At 38.0% G+C, this 18,032-nt stretch overlaps 1 protein-coding gene across 1 annotated transcript in view; it reads right to left on the reverse strand.

The window, feature by feature from the left end:
- The window catches only part of pou6f2 (POU class 6 homeobox 2), an 82,807-nt gene extending 64,808 nt beyond the window's left edge, over positions 1-17,999 (reverse strand). The window contains exons 1-3 of the mRNA XM_028434653.1: positions 17,937-17,999; positions 15,389-15,496; positions 9,112-9,289 (exon numbers count right to left, since the gene is read on the reverse strand). Of these exons, the coding sequence (XP_028290454.1) occupies positions 9,112-9,289; positions 15,389-15,397 (187 nt within the window). The 5' untranslated portion in view covers positions 15,398-15,496; positions 17,937-17,999. The remainder of the gene's footprint in view (positions 1-9,111; positions 9,290-15,388; positions 15,497-17,936) is intronic.
- Between the last annotated feature and the right edge of the window lie 33 nt (positions 18,000-18,032).

Genomic DNA, 18,032 nt, shown 5'->3' on the forward strand with positions numbered 1-18,032 from the left:
TATCTGCTGCCAATATCTCCAGGTGCTCTTAGTCAGATGGTTCCCTCTGGACCCTCAGAGGAGTAATACTCTATGTCTAGAGGCAGGGCTGGAGAAGCCTCGATAGGTTTAGGTCAGTGGAGTTTCCTGGGACAGATATTCAGCAGAGACCCACTTTTGAGAGTGCGTCTGCAACATTATTAGCCACATTACGGCTGCCGCTGCCGCGAGGAGAGTTGATATTTCCTTAATTAAGATCAGCAGGGGGCAGGAGGGGGAGGAGACCACAACCATTTCTCAACATTAATGCACAACTCCTCAACAGTCCGGGGGCGTGGACCTTACAGGGGAGGGGGGAAAAACCTATATCTCATTCATTAGAGGAATGATTGGGTTAGGGAATTACACAGTAAGTGTTGCTGTAGAGTGAGCACCGATGATTTTGCACCTTGCAGCTTTCTGACTTTTAAAGGTGAATGTTCAGCCATGAGGAAGGTATAGACTTAAGTGGCAGACTAAGAAAAAATAAAATAACATTAAGTAAGATAACCCTTTGTCACCAATTGAATGTTTAAAAAGTAAACGACAGAAAATAGATCAAATTAATATCAAGAAAGACTAAACTAAAACACATTATAATTTACTAATATTTATAGATAAGATTATTTTAACCGGCCAACTGAGATTATTTTAAGAAAAGATCAAATACTCCCACCATATCGACTTCAAACACCAACTTAGTCACCAATTGTCCTAATACCAACTATTTACAAATGTCTGTTTTCTTTTTAGAGCTTTTCACTTATGAAACAAATTTCCTAGGAACCTGAAAGACATGTCAATTTTAAAAATGCTTTAAAATCATATGTTTATCAATCTAAATGTACAGTATCATGTATTTTTTTTATGTATTTGCTGGTGTAATAAAAAAGTGTCTTGATGAACCTTTTTATGTAATGTTTCTGTATATTTTTAACTGTCTTTAATGTTTCCTGTTCTTACATGGACAAGAACTTTGTTTTTATGTTTTCTATGTACCCCAGAAAGATCAGCTCACTCCACGGTGGAAGCAAATGGGGATCCAATGAACAAATAAATAAATAAACTTCATGATGAAAAGAGGAAGTATCTGCATGCAAACAATGCTTAAGGGTCTGGTGGTCTGACTCTTAAGCTCTCACATGTGGTCACAGGGTCTCCATCGAGGGGCTCTCTGCCATGAGAGTGCTCTGCTCCTGCTCTTACCTGTCCTTCCCCTGATACCAGAGTGGAGATGGAGGCAGCACAAGCACAAGAGGGACTGCAGGGAGGTAAATTGGTGAGAAGAGGCAATGCCAGTTTCAAAGGTCAAGAAGGAGGGATGGATAGTGTGACGGAGAGTGGGAAGATAGAGAAGAGGAAGAGGACGAGGAGAAGAAGAAAGGGGGAAAAGAGGGCTTTTGTGTTGCATCCTCACAGGAGACTTAGGAACACTTTGCACATGAGCACATCTGTGATACAGCGTCCTCCTCATTCCCAAAGCAATGTCAACCTGATTAGCTCAGGGTTGGAGGAGGCAAATAACAATCTGAATTATTCCTCATCCTTTTATGGCTGTCAGCAAAGGCAGGACGTGGGGATGAGGACTAGCTTAGAGAGCTGTAAGCCTTTTAGGAGAAATCTGCTTCCCTATTGCTCCTCCTTCTAAATTACCTAAATGATATTTGCTGTAAATAGGATTCTGCTGCCTGCAGCGTACAACCCTGTGATGACAAAAGCTCCTCGTCCTGTTCCTTTATTCTTCATAAACACACTGCTCAGCTGATCAAAGCCAACATTTGTGGAAAGATTTTCTTTTTTTTTAAAATCTTATTTCAGGCAAAATAATTCTGAATTTTGAGTAAACATTAAATTAGAGAATTTTTTTTTAAACCCATTTTAATCCTTGTCAGAATGTACACTACATAATCTGAAGCTTTGTACCTTATACCTTTGTAACAAACAAAGAAAATATGTTCATCTAAGGATTTTGAAATACTTCTTTTAGGGTCACATTTTACTTTTCATCATCTGCTTGTGCATTAAATATCCAAAAATGTATATTTATATAAAAAATATCTATATTTATGAAGACATTTTTAAAGTAAGTTTGACTCAATTCTATCTATAAAGCACAAAATGTCCTTTAATGGTACTTATATTACATTTAGATGATTTGTTTTTGATAAATGTTGAATGTAGTTTATGTATGTAGCATTTATATTACATACTGTAGCTAATAATCAAACTGAAGATGGTTATATCTTTTAGTTTTGAGTAAAAGTAAAGATACATTTACATCCTTGTATTTATTCTGGCAACTTGAACTGGACTTGGGAGTTTTGTGTGAAGATATTTCAAAAGGGTGAGTTACACTTAATTAAGTTACCAGAATTTTCGTGAACATTGCCGTATTAACTGCTTTTTTTCTATAATAATCCTTCTTGAGTAGCACCTGGTCAAAGGTAAGACATTAGGAGGTAGGCTGAGAGGTTAGAGGACAGTCCAGCACTGCATGTGCATGTGTGTGTGTGTGTGTGTGTGTGTGTGTGTGTGTGTGTGTGTGAGAGGGGACTAGACACTCACATGTCATGGCTGACACATCAGCCTCGGCCCCTCAGGCTATCCAGCACTCATGCCGCCTATGTCCCACTTTCTACCCTTTGCCCCTCAAAGCCTCTCCTCCACCCCTCACCCCCACCTTCTGTCATAGAGGTATAATAACAATGGATCACAGCATCGCTCCAGCACTGCTTCAATCACTGCAGGATACCATCAGGTGATACATGCAACACTAGAGCGTATCTTACCTCCTCTGAACCTCAGGTAAACGTGGCTTATCAAGAAATAGTGTCTGTGCATTGGTTTTTAACTGAGTGTGTACACACACACACACACACACACACAAAAAAAAGCAAATAATCATGTTGCTAAAAGACAGCTCACCTCCCATCCCAGCACTCCCAGCACATTATTCTGAGGGAGAGGAAGGAAAGACGTCAGGAAATGGTATTGCTTTGAACCACATAACTCTATTCTGTAGAAAAGAAGCATCACGGTGTTATTCCACATCCTCAGATATAAAGGAGAAAAACATAATAACTTCTCTATAGCCTGGATCGCTACTGGCCTATACCAGCTCTCCCCCCCACTGCCTGCCCACACCCGTGCCTCATCCACCATACACCCACTTCTCCTGGCTCAATCTTTGGTTTCAAAGGAAGCGAATCAGCCAGAAGGACAGAAGGTTATGCATTAGTACTGGTCATTGCTCAAAGAGCGGGCGTTATAAATATTAAAGGCTTGTGAAGGACACGAGGGCTGTGGGATGCATCCCTGGTTCACGCCACACAAGTCAAAGAAAAGACTGTAATTTATATTCTGAAAATGTGACCCTCGCAGCTTCAATTACATCTCAACAACACCAGACGTGTCCGTGCCAGGAGACGTGATGCCTCTTTGTTAGCTCAACATGAAAGGCTTATTGATATTGGTTATGGTGCGCATGATATACACGGGCATTATTTTCTGAGTCCTAAAGAAAGTGTGTGGGTAAATTAGAGGCTGAATCTCAATTTTTCTTCACTCAATCTGCCCATCGATGGAGTTCTTTCTTGTCCAGGCAAAAACAATATACTTTATTATGCATAAAGTAGATTATTTCTATTAGTTTGGAAACACAAAGCAAGGTGTTGCTCAAAGTCATTTTTTCGATGAACAAGCATCTGTAAAAAGCCAAAGGTCTTCCCAGCTGTTTACGCCTTGTCCTTATCCCCCCTTCCTGTCCTCTACGCCATGCAGTGTTTCTGTAGCCACGAGCGCTGCGGGCACATTAGCAAATGTATTACACCTGCTTTATAGGCATGCATTAAGCTTGTTTTCAAGTTTGTACAGACAGCTGAAATCCCCATAATGAGATCCACCTCCTGGGGAGAGACTTGTTCTCCCTCGGTCTCCTTTATCCACTCTTATTTACTCGTGGCCTATTCAGCGCTGGTTTCTGCGTCACTTTATTACTTAACCTCACCACACAACATTACGAGGCTCTTTGCATCAGCAAGCAGCCTATCCCACCATGCATCTTGCTCACTAAGCTGATTACACAAAAATAATACAAACTGGTGCCTGGAGCGGTGAAGGTCTGTGCATGTCTTATTGTTAGGACGTATGAAAGAGGACTTCTGCATGAGAAACAAGACTTTAATACAATATGGAGAAAATGCGCTCAATGTGTTAACAGCCGTATATTAACTAAGTATTGCATTAAAAAAAGACGGCACATGATAATGCGCTAAACAAACTAGAAATGGATTTAAGTTTTGTTCTCCAGGCATGATTTTGTTTGATTTGCCATCAAATCCTTTTAGAGTGTATTTCAAAGATTAAATTAATACAAGTATTCATCAACAGGACATTCAGTTTAAACAAAAAAAAGCACACTTAAGCTTTCTCTCAGCTTGCCAGTACAATAAATATTTTTTTAAGCAAAACACTTTATGGACAAAAACTCATATCTCAATATTTTTTTTCCTCAAAATGGCGATATATGATATAAATCTGATATTTTCAATTCAAATAAAGTCAGACCAGATAAACATATCTGGGTTATGTTTTCTAATGCAAAACGCCACACAGGCTCATTTATTAACAAACAGCTGCACAATACATGCCACTTTTGGTTTTTTCCCTATAAGGGACAGCAAGTGTGAGTGAGATCTGTAGTGTGGTTTGTTTAGTTGAAGGTCTGCGTTAGGATGCACTCAGCCATCCATTTAACGGTGCTATTCATGCTGTTCTGAAATGTAGCGGAAGCAGCAACTCCTAAAACGAGTATTTTAATACAAAATGAGCTATATAAAATATATATATATTGATATAGGCGATATTGTAATTGCCAAAATAGAAAACTCAATATATCTTGAATCTTGATATATTGCCCAGCCATATTTAAAATATATGAAATAATGAAGTGAAACACATTTTGTCCCATGTTTATTTGGACATTTAAAGCACTAATTGCAACAGTTAAGCTAATTCAACTGAAATTTGCTGTCAAAAGTTGTACATTTTTCCAGTGCGATTAGTGCAACTGGTCAAAACCACTCACACATATCCAGTGTTTAATCGGACAGCAGATGAAGCCCAATGAGCCTGAAGAAACCATAAAAGCAAGGTGCAGCATAACAGCAAATTCACTCTCCGCGCTGGACGCTTTGTTCTGACTGACCTCCAACACCAGAATCAATGAAGATTCATTTTGCTTTTTGGGTAAGGGGGTCTCTAGGGGTGACCTTTGTGAAAATGTTCCACCATTTTGGCAGAATCCGTATAAGTGCAGACCATTTCATGTAGACAGTAAGTGTATGAAATGAGTGCTGCCGTCGTTCTTGCCTGGCTCTCTTTGACAGCTTGATGATAGAAGCGTCACATCCTTGAGAGAGTAAATGCAAACTGACAAGAGATGAGCCTTTGGTTGCTGAATATAATACGGAATTGTGCTCTGAGTGTCTTATTATCTTGTCTGTTGATGTTTGAAAGGGGGAGATTTGCTGGAGAAGAGAAGACAGAAACTGTAAGCATCCAACACCATCTCGTCCTTTAAAAAAAAAAAAAAAAGAAAGAAAAATTGCTTGCTCTACTAACCACAGCTTTTCCACCTAATGTCCACTTCTACTTGGAATAAATACAAGGCAGCAGGATGTTTGTGGTGCCATGTAGCACCCTGTTACCTGAAGTGGAAGACTATTTGCACAGCAAGCTTTTAGGAGGAGAACGAGCCATTCACCACAGCAGTAAGCATGTGGTGGGTGTGGATCGTGGATACTTTAGTGTAGAACAACATGACCGCTGCTGTCATTGTCTCACACTGACTTCTCCTTTTGACACAAACTTGTATAAACAGCATTAAAGCACGATGACAAGACATACATGTCAACAGTGGAAAACTGCAGTTGAGTATTCCACAAACACAGTGTAGGCGCAAAAAAAAAAAAAACGGCACAAATATTTTCTTCACATTCAAAAATACATGAAAGTGAAAACAACGTGGGACAATATTTCGTCTTTGTGGTGAAATGGAGTCTTTTGTGTTTATTGTAATTATTAAATTAACAGAAAACTTGATCATTTCTGAGTAACTTCCACACATGAAATGATATTGAAGCTGATGTGCGGGAAAAAAACTTGTGATTCAATATTAGGCCTGGGCAATATATTGAGAGTCAAAATATATTGAGACTTCTGTTTTGGAAATATAGAAAATTACAATATCGCCTCTAATGATATATATATATTTTTTTTATTTTATAGCTTATTTTCTTATTAAAATACTCATTTTAAGAGTTGCTGCTTTTGCTACTTTTCAGAGCAGCATGAAAAACACAGTTAGATGGAACAAGCCACAGTACAGAACTCACTCACACGTGCTGTCCCTTATAGGAGAAAAAGCCAAAAGTGGCACATATTGTGCAGCTGTTTGTTAATAAACGTGCCTGTGTGGCATCAGCAAATTTAACATAAAATTGTCATTCTGGTAAAACTTTACTGAGTTAAAAATGTTGAGATTTATATCGTATATCGAGATATAAATTATGGCCCGTATCGCCCAGCCCTATTCAATGTAAAACCTTTTTCCCCACTTCAGCAATACTGTTTAAAGGAGACGCGATTCACAGGCTGTTTTGTACGGGCGGAAGGTTTGCGTATCGTTGTACATCTTTTTACCTCTAAAGGTGAGAAATCAAAGTAAATATTCACCTGCTGCCTCTTTACCACAGACCCAGTAGAACGGGCAAGGTTCCTTTTATAGTGGTTTCTGCACAGTGTAGAGCCACATCAAGAGAACCACTGAATAAAGTGCTGCTTTGAAGACTCATTTCAGGGTTGTTCTCCTAACAATGGCATTCATGTTGATAATAGAGCCTTGAATAACAAACTTGATATGATCTGCTGCCAGGGGAGTTCATCGCCAATACAAATAGCAGTTATTGCAACACAAATAGCTTGAATAAGAAACAGAAAATGGGAACAGATTGAAAGTAGGATTATTGTAGTTTTCAAGGATGATAACCAAATTGCTCACCCTGCATGGTAAGTGTCACCTTTTTCTCTTTTTGTCCTCAGCTGGTTTACCTGGAGCTTTAATCAAACTTTGCTGTACAGAAAATAATCTATGACATATGCACTCAAACTTCAGTCATTAATTAAACGTCATGATTATCGTCACCATCCCCAGTGCTTGTAAATGTAAAAGCATTATCGAAAGAATCATGAGCAACACTTAAAGAAAAAAGATGCTGACTCTTTTTTTCTTTAACCCCACCCCCCCCAAACCTCTGCCTCCTTCCCAACCCCCCCCCCCTCGCAGTGGACACAACTCCCCCGCTGTTCCTCGCCATCCCCTGACAGGTCATGTGGGCAGCGGCTCGCTGACTGAACCTGCTCCTGGCACAGCCCAGGGCTTCACCACCGGGCACAGCCACCAAAATTCACAGTTGCTCAAAAAGCGGCTTCAAGCTCGACAGCGACCAAACATCAAGAAACACCAAGCAATAAATGTTTAAAAAAAAAAAAAAAAGAAAAAGTGACTCAAAATACACACACACACGCCCAAAAAATATACAATGTAAATAATAAAATAAAGTAAAATACAAGAAAGCAGAGAGTGACAAACAAAGTCAGTTAATAACAGATTAAAAACACTCAAAGAAGAGCATTTTGATGCTTATTAAAGCAAATTGCAACACCTCCTGCCGTACGGGCGCCTTGTTTAGAAGACAAGCCTCAGGTTATATATTGAAGAGAGGATTTCAAAGACAGCAGAACTCTCTCTGATTAACTTTGAGCGTACTATTATCATTTTTATTTTGTTCTCCACAAACATTTGGCAAGCACAGCCTGAGGGCGCTTTACTTTACTTTCTGCTTCCCAATGCACACACTATATACACACACACTGTGGACACTGTAATTATGCACAGTAGCAACAAATCACACAGATATTACTTAGGTTAAAACACACACACACACACACATCAATTCAATATACATACTAATTATAAGCAAAATAGTCATTTGACATCTTGCATTAACATGAAACTTTGAACAAGATGTATTTTAAAAAAGAAAACTCAACAAATGGGTTAAACATAAGAAAATGATCTTTCTCGGCTTTTTCAGTTAAAAAACTTTTTTCCTAGGTTTAGCATTTTGTATGTTTTCTTTTTTATCTGACATTAGTAATTAATAATTTTAATTAACTCAATCGGCAATGAAAAAACAGCAACACACTATACAGCAAGTAAAGAAGACCAGAGTTTATACTAACATAACTTTTAAATTATCTAAATTAACTAGAAAATCTATTGATTCAAATTCTTTAATTAATAATCATGCTCTAATAATAATGATTACTATAATAATAATTACTATTATTATTATTATAATTATAATAATAATAATAATAATAATTATTATTATTATTATTATTATTATTATTATTATTATTATAACAATATATCTAAAAATCTTGCTGGAAATGCAACTTACTAATTTTGCACCTGGACGATTAAGACAGTAGAAAAAACACAGGGTTTAGATATATTTATCATTGATTAAGTTACTTAATTACAGTAATCTAAAATGTTAGTAATTAATTTAAATCAGAAATTTGAAATATGTGGCGTTTAATAAATTATCTCAAATAAACAACCTAATAATATGATATTAACAGGGTGGCTTAGATAATTACAATACGTTTTCTGTATGATAATCTGTTTTTGACAAAGCGTTTTAAATGAGTGACTGTTTTGGAGCTGGATCAACACATGCAGAAAAGTAAATATACATTTTGTTTAACAGTCATAACATGTTTTACACAGACAATTCTAAATGTTGGAAATGCATTTCTCATCAACTTTCTGCCACTTTCCCTTTAATAAACTTAAGAAGTCACACGGCATCAGTTTCTAAACTATCACATCCCAACTTGAGTTTCCCAGTGAGTTTCCAGTCCATGCTGACCACTGTCCCTTGTTTCCACATCCCTGCTGCCTAAACCAAACCTTCTAGAATTTGGGAAAAACGTGAATGACAGCGGTGAGTTGTGCTGACTTACCGTAAAGCTTGTTGGGAGTGCCCTCTCTGTCCATGGACTCAGAGGGCAGAAGCAGGGGCTCGTCGTTTAGATCGCTGTCTGGAGTGACCGCTTTCTCATCTGCCCGTAGTTCAGCCGCGCTCATGTCGCTGTGCAGGGAGAGCAGCGGCTTGCTGAGCTGCCCTGTAATCATTGGATCCTGGAGGGGAGTTGGGGAGCCCAGGTTGGGGGGGGGGGAAAGAAGCAAAGAATTCCCCTGGTTAGATGTGCTTCAGTGTCTCACCCTCAGTGGCTCCTTCTCAATGTCTCTACACACTCTCTCTATCCAGCTTCTCCTTTCTATGGCTCACTCATCACTCTGCTCCCTCCCTCTCTCCACAGCTCCCTCTTTTATCTGAGGCTGGTGCTACCCCGCTGATACAGCCGGCTGCCGCCTGGTGAAGAACTGTTACAGATCGCGTGGCTTCACCATTATACCCTGCAGTCCTAAAGCGGTGATACATCCTTCTCCAAGGGCTCATTACTACCTGACATGTGCCTCATCTCCTGCAAACACCGAGCTGACAGCACTCTACAAAGAAGGCTGGGACCTGATAAATACATGAAATAAATGTAATTCCACATCCAGGGAGGAAGAATGAGTGAAAGTACACACCACAGATTATGCCAATTTTTACCCAGTTTGTGGACATAGAGTAAGATCAAAGGTGACATCCTGCAGCAGAGAGACAGAGACGACATGAACTTTAAGGCCTGATTTGAATGAGAGATGAAGTCACGACGATTCTCCAATTTTTCAACCCAATTATTTTCATTGTTTTGTCTGCCCCTTGAAACAAGAGACCAATTGTATTCGAATGACATTAATTTATGACAACCAGGAGTTACTGAAGTGTCAAATTAACCAAAATTGCAATTTCAAAAGCTAAAACAAATTGCAACAGATTTTGTTCAAGGCTTACGTTACACAAATAACATAGAATAAGCTTTTAGTAAAAGTTCACAGCATGTTTTTTTTTTTCTTTCTTAAAACTTCTCTTACCTATTAAAAGCTCCAGAAGAACAAGAAAAAGAGTGCTTTCTGAGAGTCCAGTTGCTAAAAATCAATAAAAGCGTAGCTAAAACATGTCACTACAGCTTGTGAACGCTTTCTACAGCAGAAGCATCCTTCCTCTGTCTGCGCTCAGCTGAATGGCCACCACAGGTTCAAGCCTAAGGTTGCTTCCTGAGACAAGCCTGAAAGATGTCACCTCCTCCTTTTTCCCCTCTCCCTCTCCTTTGTACACAAACACACACACACACACACACACACACACACACACACACACACACACACACACCCTCCCTCTGTCTCTTCAGCCCTGTGTCCTCATGCTGGAAAGCTCCACAGACAGTGGTCACCCCACCTCAGGCTTCGAGGCACAGGCAGAGCAGCAGGACCACAAACGTTTTTTCTTATTTATGGAGAAAGTCCTCCCTAAATACGTCTGACCAAAGAGCAAGTCACCCATTCTTGTATGTATAGACACAAAAATGTAAAACAAATAAAATAAATGGGCCATCTCATTCGCACCCCCCTTTAACCATCGACACCCGCTCTTCGCCTAACCTGCCCGTCTATTTGTGTGGTCTATGAATTTATGCCCCGAGGCGTTCTTTTAATGTGCCCATCATGGCAATCTGCTTTCTTTGATATGACACATGATAATCTATGAAAATGTTAATCAATAGCAGTACTTAAAAAACATCGCGCGGCTGGTCAATACTCATATTCCCGGTACAATGTCACTAGTCATCAGCACTTTATTTGTGAGGCACTTAAATGTGGGACACTGCGCATCAATGCACCCCCTCTGCCCGCCGAGGTAAACACATTTTCCCCTCTGTCTGCGCTGGGCCCACACTCTGCATGCGTTTGGCTCCAACCCCCGCCTCCCGCCTCCACTCCTTTGACTTGCTTGATAGGTCCACTGGAGGGCAAAATTAATACCTAATTGAATCTTGCAGTCATCAAAATAATCAATACTTTTTTATTATTTATTCTTCACAGTCTGTTGACTGTTTGAAAGCTCAGAGGGACATCGGAGGCAGCCCAGAAATTTCCACCGTTTCACAATGTAATTTTCGGTGGAGCATGAGAGTTTGCAAGACCTATAAAAAATGAGAGGAGTGGTTTTTGTTCAGGGGGGGGGTGGGGGCGAAAAAAAAATAAAAGGAGAAATGGGAATCTTTGGCCCAGCAGCTACAATGAAAAATAGAATAAACAAGCCAGTGACACTTCAGAGAAGAAGGGCAGCGTCCTTTTTGTCCATCCCTTCATCCTTTTCCCTTTCCCCTTTTCTCCTTATTTCATCATATCGGGAGTGTGGCGCTACCTCTGTAATGCTGGCATTTCTCTTCCTGACAGACTCCAAACAAGTGCTGGGAATGAGATCACAACTCTAATCTTCCTCTGGCCTCTGAGGCTCCCGGATAAGGAGGCAACCCATCTCTCACCATTTCACACAGCTGTTAATTATGTCAAAATGATCAGCTTTGCCTCTCAGCAATCGTGCCCCTAAACTACTTGTTTGGATTAATTTAATCAGACAGGAGTAATGCAATTACACGTAATGGGATGACTGAGATCTTATTGTACAGATTACATTATAAAAAGTGACACGTAATAAAAAATCAGTGAGAAATTACCTTCCCTGCCTTTAAGCAGTGGAAGTGGAACAGATTATTTTCAATTTTTTAAAGAACCCCGAGCCATTAAAGCAATAATGTAAGCTGGTCATAATGTGCGTGCATGTGCGTGTGTGTGCGTGCATGTGTGTGTGCGTGAGTGAGTGAGAGAGAGCAGGCCGGCAGGAGCAGACACCAGGGAGAAGGTTTGTCTTGTTTCTCGCTGTTCACTCCGTCTGGCCACAGCTCAGGAACAGGTTAGAGAAACAGGAAAAAGCTCTTGATGTCCCGCCTCCTGCCTCCTGCTCATCAAATACACCATGTGAACATCATCAGATAACAAAGGGACACCAGGTAAGAGTTTCAGTAAAGCACAGTATAACGTAAAAGATGATTATAGACAAAATGAGGATAACATTGCTTAAGACACCTGTGTTTAATATCGTTTGGGGAACAATATCAACAGCTATACTTTATATGCTTTAAAGTAGATTTCAATGAATTTTTTAAAAAAGGCTGCAAATCTAAATCCACAACACGAGTTGTGAGGTGTTGCAATATGAAGAATGGACATTTAAAAGAGTTAAATGTATATTAAATTTCTTGTATGCACTATGCACATACATGTAAATATTGAACGAGGGCAGTTTAATAGGATTTGTGGTGTAATTCTGATTGTTTACTTTAGCGAGGAAGACCAAATACACATTTGCAGCTTTTAATTTAAAATGTTAAACTGTGATCTCTATTTGGCAAAGACGGAATTGAAAATTATTTTATTTATTTATTTATTTATTGTAGAGGAAATACAATTTTTGTTAAACAGTAGTCGACTACTAGTAAATATAGAACTTTTGTTTCCAACATTTGGTGACGATTTAAACTGTATATCACGACAAATATTGAATTGACAATGACATAACATTTATGTACTATATATTATGTACTTGAGATTAAAAGTACAATATATGATTGATCAAGGAAAAAAAAAAAGCCTAAACCAAACACAGATCCAAAAACCTGAAGAAAAAAACGGGGGAAAAAACTGGATAAATTAAAAGAAAAAACTATCAGTGAAATGTCTTAAATCGATTGTATTCCTCATGTCAGGCAAAAGAAGCAAGGTAAGAAGGAGCCTTACCAAACACTATAGGTCTTGTCGGGGGAAAAAATAAACATTTAACTCAGATTACTGTCTTTGTACTGAGAATGGACAACCAAAAAAAAAAAAAAAAATCAAGGGAGAGAAAAACTGCTAAAAATAAAAGAAAAGCAGAGAATTAAGATACTTTTAACCTGTTCCTGTTTATGTTTCCTCTAAAAAAAGTGTCATTCCATGTCATTTCAACAAAGTTTGAGGACTCAAAAAATTTTGACATTTCTACCAATTGTTCCTCAATAATTCAATAGGCACACGGTAAAATATTTTTAGTTTGATCGGATTAACACTTTTTGAGATGTGGCCAATTTAGTGAGGGGGGTATGTGTTGATTTTGGTGCATCCTAATCTTTCTTCCAATTTTTCAAAAATGACAGCACAAGGAAACTGAAACTTGGTAGTAATACAGCTCCACCTACTCTCTCAGAAGATACAAAAGGATCTGCTTTACATCCTGTCTAGTGGACATGCCAGCTCCTCAAAATTGGAGAAAAGTTTGTCGGGGTTTCGGACATGTTTGCGCCTTCAGTAAACAACTTAGCATATGCCTCAGCTTCCTGTAATCTGATCATCTTTGAGCTATGTACATAGACTGTGTTAAATCACTAATGATTAGTCACATACAGTATATGCATTGGTTCTTGGGTGACAGGCTCTTCAAATCCAAAAAAATACATTATTTTTGACTATTTTCATTGGCCCATAACTGCAATTTTTCTTTATGCGACTTCATTTATTGTTTATTTTTCACTAGCAACATAAAAAATATCTCAAAAAGTGTACGATCAAACTAAAAATGTACAGTGTGCCTATTGAATAATCACGGAACATTTGGTAAAAAATTCAGAATTTTATGAGACCGAAGTGAGTGGGCCATTTGTGAAATGACATGGAATAATCCAAAAGCTAATACAAGTTTATTCTACAATGTTAAACCCCACTTACATTCACATATTTTACATAATCAAGTGTATTCCATTAATGTTAAAAATAAAGCCTATAACAGTGTTATCTTGTTGGGTTTTTTCTTTCTTATTATGAATTTTATATTTTGATAAGTGCATTGAGATTACTTTGTTTTAAATTGTTCTGTACAAATAAAGTTGAATTGAAATTAATTGAATTACAGTATCTTCGGCATGCAAAAACAAAATGTGTTCAATAACTTTTTTGGAATGAAATACTTTCCTGTGGCTCAGCAACTGTTGTTTTTATTTTTTTATTTTAATTACGAGAATATTATTTGAATATGTTCACCTGAACCACAGCACACATTATACTTCAGGTGCACAATCACCACAATCATCTTTGTATTCATATATTACAGCACAATTAATTAAATGATGGTTTATATCACATTTTGGGTGTTTTTTTTCTCCTGCTGCGCTTAGGAAACTATGCACATAAGTTGTTGGCTAATATGGTTTGGTTAGATGATGATTTGTCTCCCCCTTAGGGTTATTAACCAAACTGTTCCTCTATCACGGTCCCATACAGTAATGAATGAAGGTCATTATCATTATGAAGAACACCCCTCCCTGCAGTTATTAGTTGCTGTAATTTGTATTGCAGCATATGAAACATTACTGGCTAATCTACTTTGTTCAGTGGTGTAAATAATATCACTGTCTTCTCCACTCGTTATTAATATGATCAACAGTTATCACCCCCCCCCACTCCCTCAGTAAAAACGCTCCCCAGTGAATGGTGGATGGGTCAGTGAGGGCTGAGGGCTATCAAAGCAGTGTATTAAAGGGAGCTCTTTGAAGCTTGTAAACCACGGTGCTCAGCAGGTCCACAACAGATAGATGCCTCTGATTGGTCAGGTGTATGCGCGTGTGTTTTGTGGGATCGATCCAGAGGCCTGGCATTCTGGAACATCAAAGCCTTCAGTGCTCTAATCTGACTCCTCCTACGAGGGCAAGGGTTGTTTTGATTATTTTCTCTATTTGTCTATGAAGTGTTTTTGTTTTGTTTTTTTTTTACCATAAAGAGGCTCTTGTTGGAGCCAATCTTTATTTTAATGGTGTGAAAGTGGAGGAAAATAAGCCGAAATCAAGTTTGAACACTGTATTTATCGCCCGATAAATAATGTAATACGATAGACAGTGATGGGGGAAAGATGCACAAAATCACAGGGACATCTATTGGATATACCATTGGCAGCAGAGGAGTGACACCACAGAGATTCACACACGACTGCACCTCAAAGTCAGTTTCCCCTCACATGGTCTCTGGAGACCTGTGCCACATACACACTCATGAAAGGTGTGAAAATCTGATTTCCCAAAAAGGATCGGTAATTCTCTGTGAGGGTGGAAGCCACAATCAATAAATCATTGCTAAGCAGATTGTAAAAGAAGGAGAAAAAAAATATTCCCCTTTGGTGTCAGTGCATTAGGATTCTCTGGAGGATGGATGAGCGAAGATGGGGGTGTGAGACAATCTCAATAAAGAAGAGGCAAATCATACCTTTGGCATTCATCTGGACTCTGGCAAGCAGCTGTCAGCAGAGTGACAGAGGAGCAGAGCCGTCAGTAATATACCAGGGCTTCATTTGGACGCCTTATTCAGAGCTGTCTGTAAAAGCACAAATAAACTGTGAATTCGCAGTTACTTTAAGTGCTTTAACAACTTATACTGACAAAAATGCAACACATGATTTGATGGATTCCTGGATGTTTTAGGGAGATGCAAAAAGATCACAGATAAGAAAAACACAATCCTTCATTATGGATGCTTTAGTTGCCACCTTGTTATTACTCAAATGATGTAAAATATAGCTCATTATCAAGCTTTCTGCAGAGCTGCATGATGACACTTTCATTAGATGCAGGAAGACATTAGGTATACTGGAAAGTAAGGGTGAAAGAAAAAAATCGATTCGGCCATATATCGTAATATTTCACCCCGCGATTATCGCATCGATCCAAAAAATGTCCAAATTGATTTTTTGAATCATGTTTTTTTAACAAAAAAACAAAATATTTTAAAGCACTAACATATGCATAGCACATAAACGCCTGGTCCCTAGGTGTCAGTGAACCACATCAGACCTTATTTTCATAAAACATACATTTATAGATGTATGTGATTACTCTAAAAAAAATATATTTAAGAACTTAACAGAATCAAAATATAATGTAGAAGAAAAAAGTTAAACTTTTTAGAAAAAAATTATTTGACAGTTTGTAATCATACCATTTGTTTTTTATATTGGTATTGAATTACAGTTAGTTATCGTTTACTTGTTCTCGCAAGTTGAAAAAAAAAATGAAATAAATTGTATTTCATAAATTCGTGTACCCTTTGTTCTTTGGTTATTCCGTTTTAAAACCAAATCAAAATAACAAATAAACAGTGTGGTTATTTTTGTTTTACTGATTTAAAACCAAAACAGAAATACAGAAAAACCAAACACCAGATAAGCAGCGTTTTTCTGTTTTATTTATATTTCTTTTAACTTGTTTCGTTTGTGTGATATTTTGATATTTACAGGGAAATTAGAGCGAGAACTGAAGTCCGCTGCACCTTGTTTCCCTCCACAGGTCCTGGACCAGGTCTCCTCACACAATAGGATGGTTAAGAATTTATTTCAGCAGTTTTCTGGTCCTGCTCCTGTCTTCATTCTGTGTGTGGATGTTTTAGCTCGTAAAAAGCTGCTCACATTTATGTTTTGTTTTGCGATGTTACGATCCAAATAGCATCCAAATTAACTGGTGACTGACTATCAATTGTGATGCTGGTGTGACGAACAATGGATGTTAGAATTTCTACAATTTGACACTTTTGCAAAGACAATTACGGCTTTTTTGAGGTCAGTGAAAATGTTGATCACAAGAAACAAGGAGCACCAGTAGATTCATTATCTATTTTTTTGGTTTTGATTTCGTTTCAATTCACCAGTAATGTGACTTATGCATTGCTTCTATATATAACCGAACCGTGAGCAAAAGTCTACCCAGTCACCAGTTTATCTGGATACTATTTGGACCGTAACACTGTTTGGTAAAGTTGGCAGATATTCACGGATTCAGACTTCCAGCATCAAAGACTCTAACGAAACGTAATCAACACACAAATTATGCCTCAGCTATCGGTGTGAGGTGGACAACATGCTACAAGATCATTTTTGTCAAACGCAGCAGAATAAAAGTTCCGTGTGGCGAGATTAAAACATGAAGCTCTCGTCCGAGTTTCCCCGCAAATATCCAAATATCACACCAACAGAACCGGATTTAATTTTAAAACAGAAAAACGCTGCTTGTTTGGTTTTTCTGTTTTCCTGTTTCTGGTTTGAAATTAATAAAATGAAAAAAAAAATTAAAAAACAATCTGTTTTTTCTATTTTATAATTTAGTTCTGAAACAAAATAACCAAAGAGCGAAAGGTACACGGATTTTCATACCATTTTGTACTTGAAATTTGCAATTATTGATATCGCGATATATCACAAGGTATATCGTATTGCTTAATACCGGGTCAGATTCGTGGCAATGCACAGCCCTACTAGAAAGGGGTTCTCCATGATCAGTCACTTAATAGTTCAATTAAAAATTTGCATTGTTTCTTTAAACGCTGAATAAAATTGGCTGACGAGGGTGTTCATTTGCAGCTGAAAGATTTTTTCTTTTTAAATGACAATGTATGTATTTATTTATTTTTTAAATAAATCCTAATAAACTAATGTACATGCTCCCTGAACGTAATAGGTTTTTACTTTTCTTTTTAGCCACTACTGGAACAATTTAGTAAAAGTTAGCATTTAAGCAAGAGTTGCTCTATAATATTGAAAAAAAAAAAACTTAATTTAGTCAAATAATTGATTATATATTTACACATGCAACGACGCAGTCGATCAACCAATTCGATGTTTTTCAGTCAATTCCTCTTACATAAAAAAAAAAAAAAAAAAACGTGAAACAAGTTGAAAATGGTTAAAAAGTATCTTCTCCTGAGTGGAAAACCCCTGTTAACATTCGACATCTCGATAGCATCGGACACATTATAAAGGTTTCACCTGATAAAATCGGTCATTGCTGCCACGACTTTCCACCACTCTCACCTCATCCATCGACGTAGGCTCGCCTCTCACACCCTTGTTTAAAGACTTCAA

The sequence above is a fragment of the Gouania willdenowi genome, chromosome 20 (genome assembly GCF_900634775.1).
Source record: "Gouania willdenowi chromosome 20, fGouWil2.1, whole genome shotgun sequence".
Lineage (NCBI taxonomy): Eukaryota > Metazoa > Chordata > Actinopteri > Blenniiformes > Gobiesocidae > Gouania > Gouania willdenowi.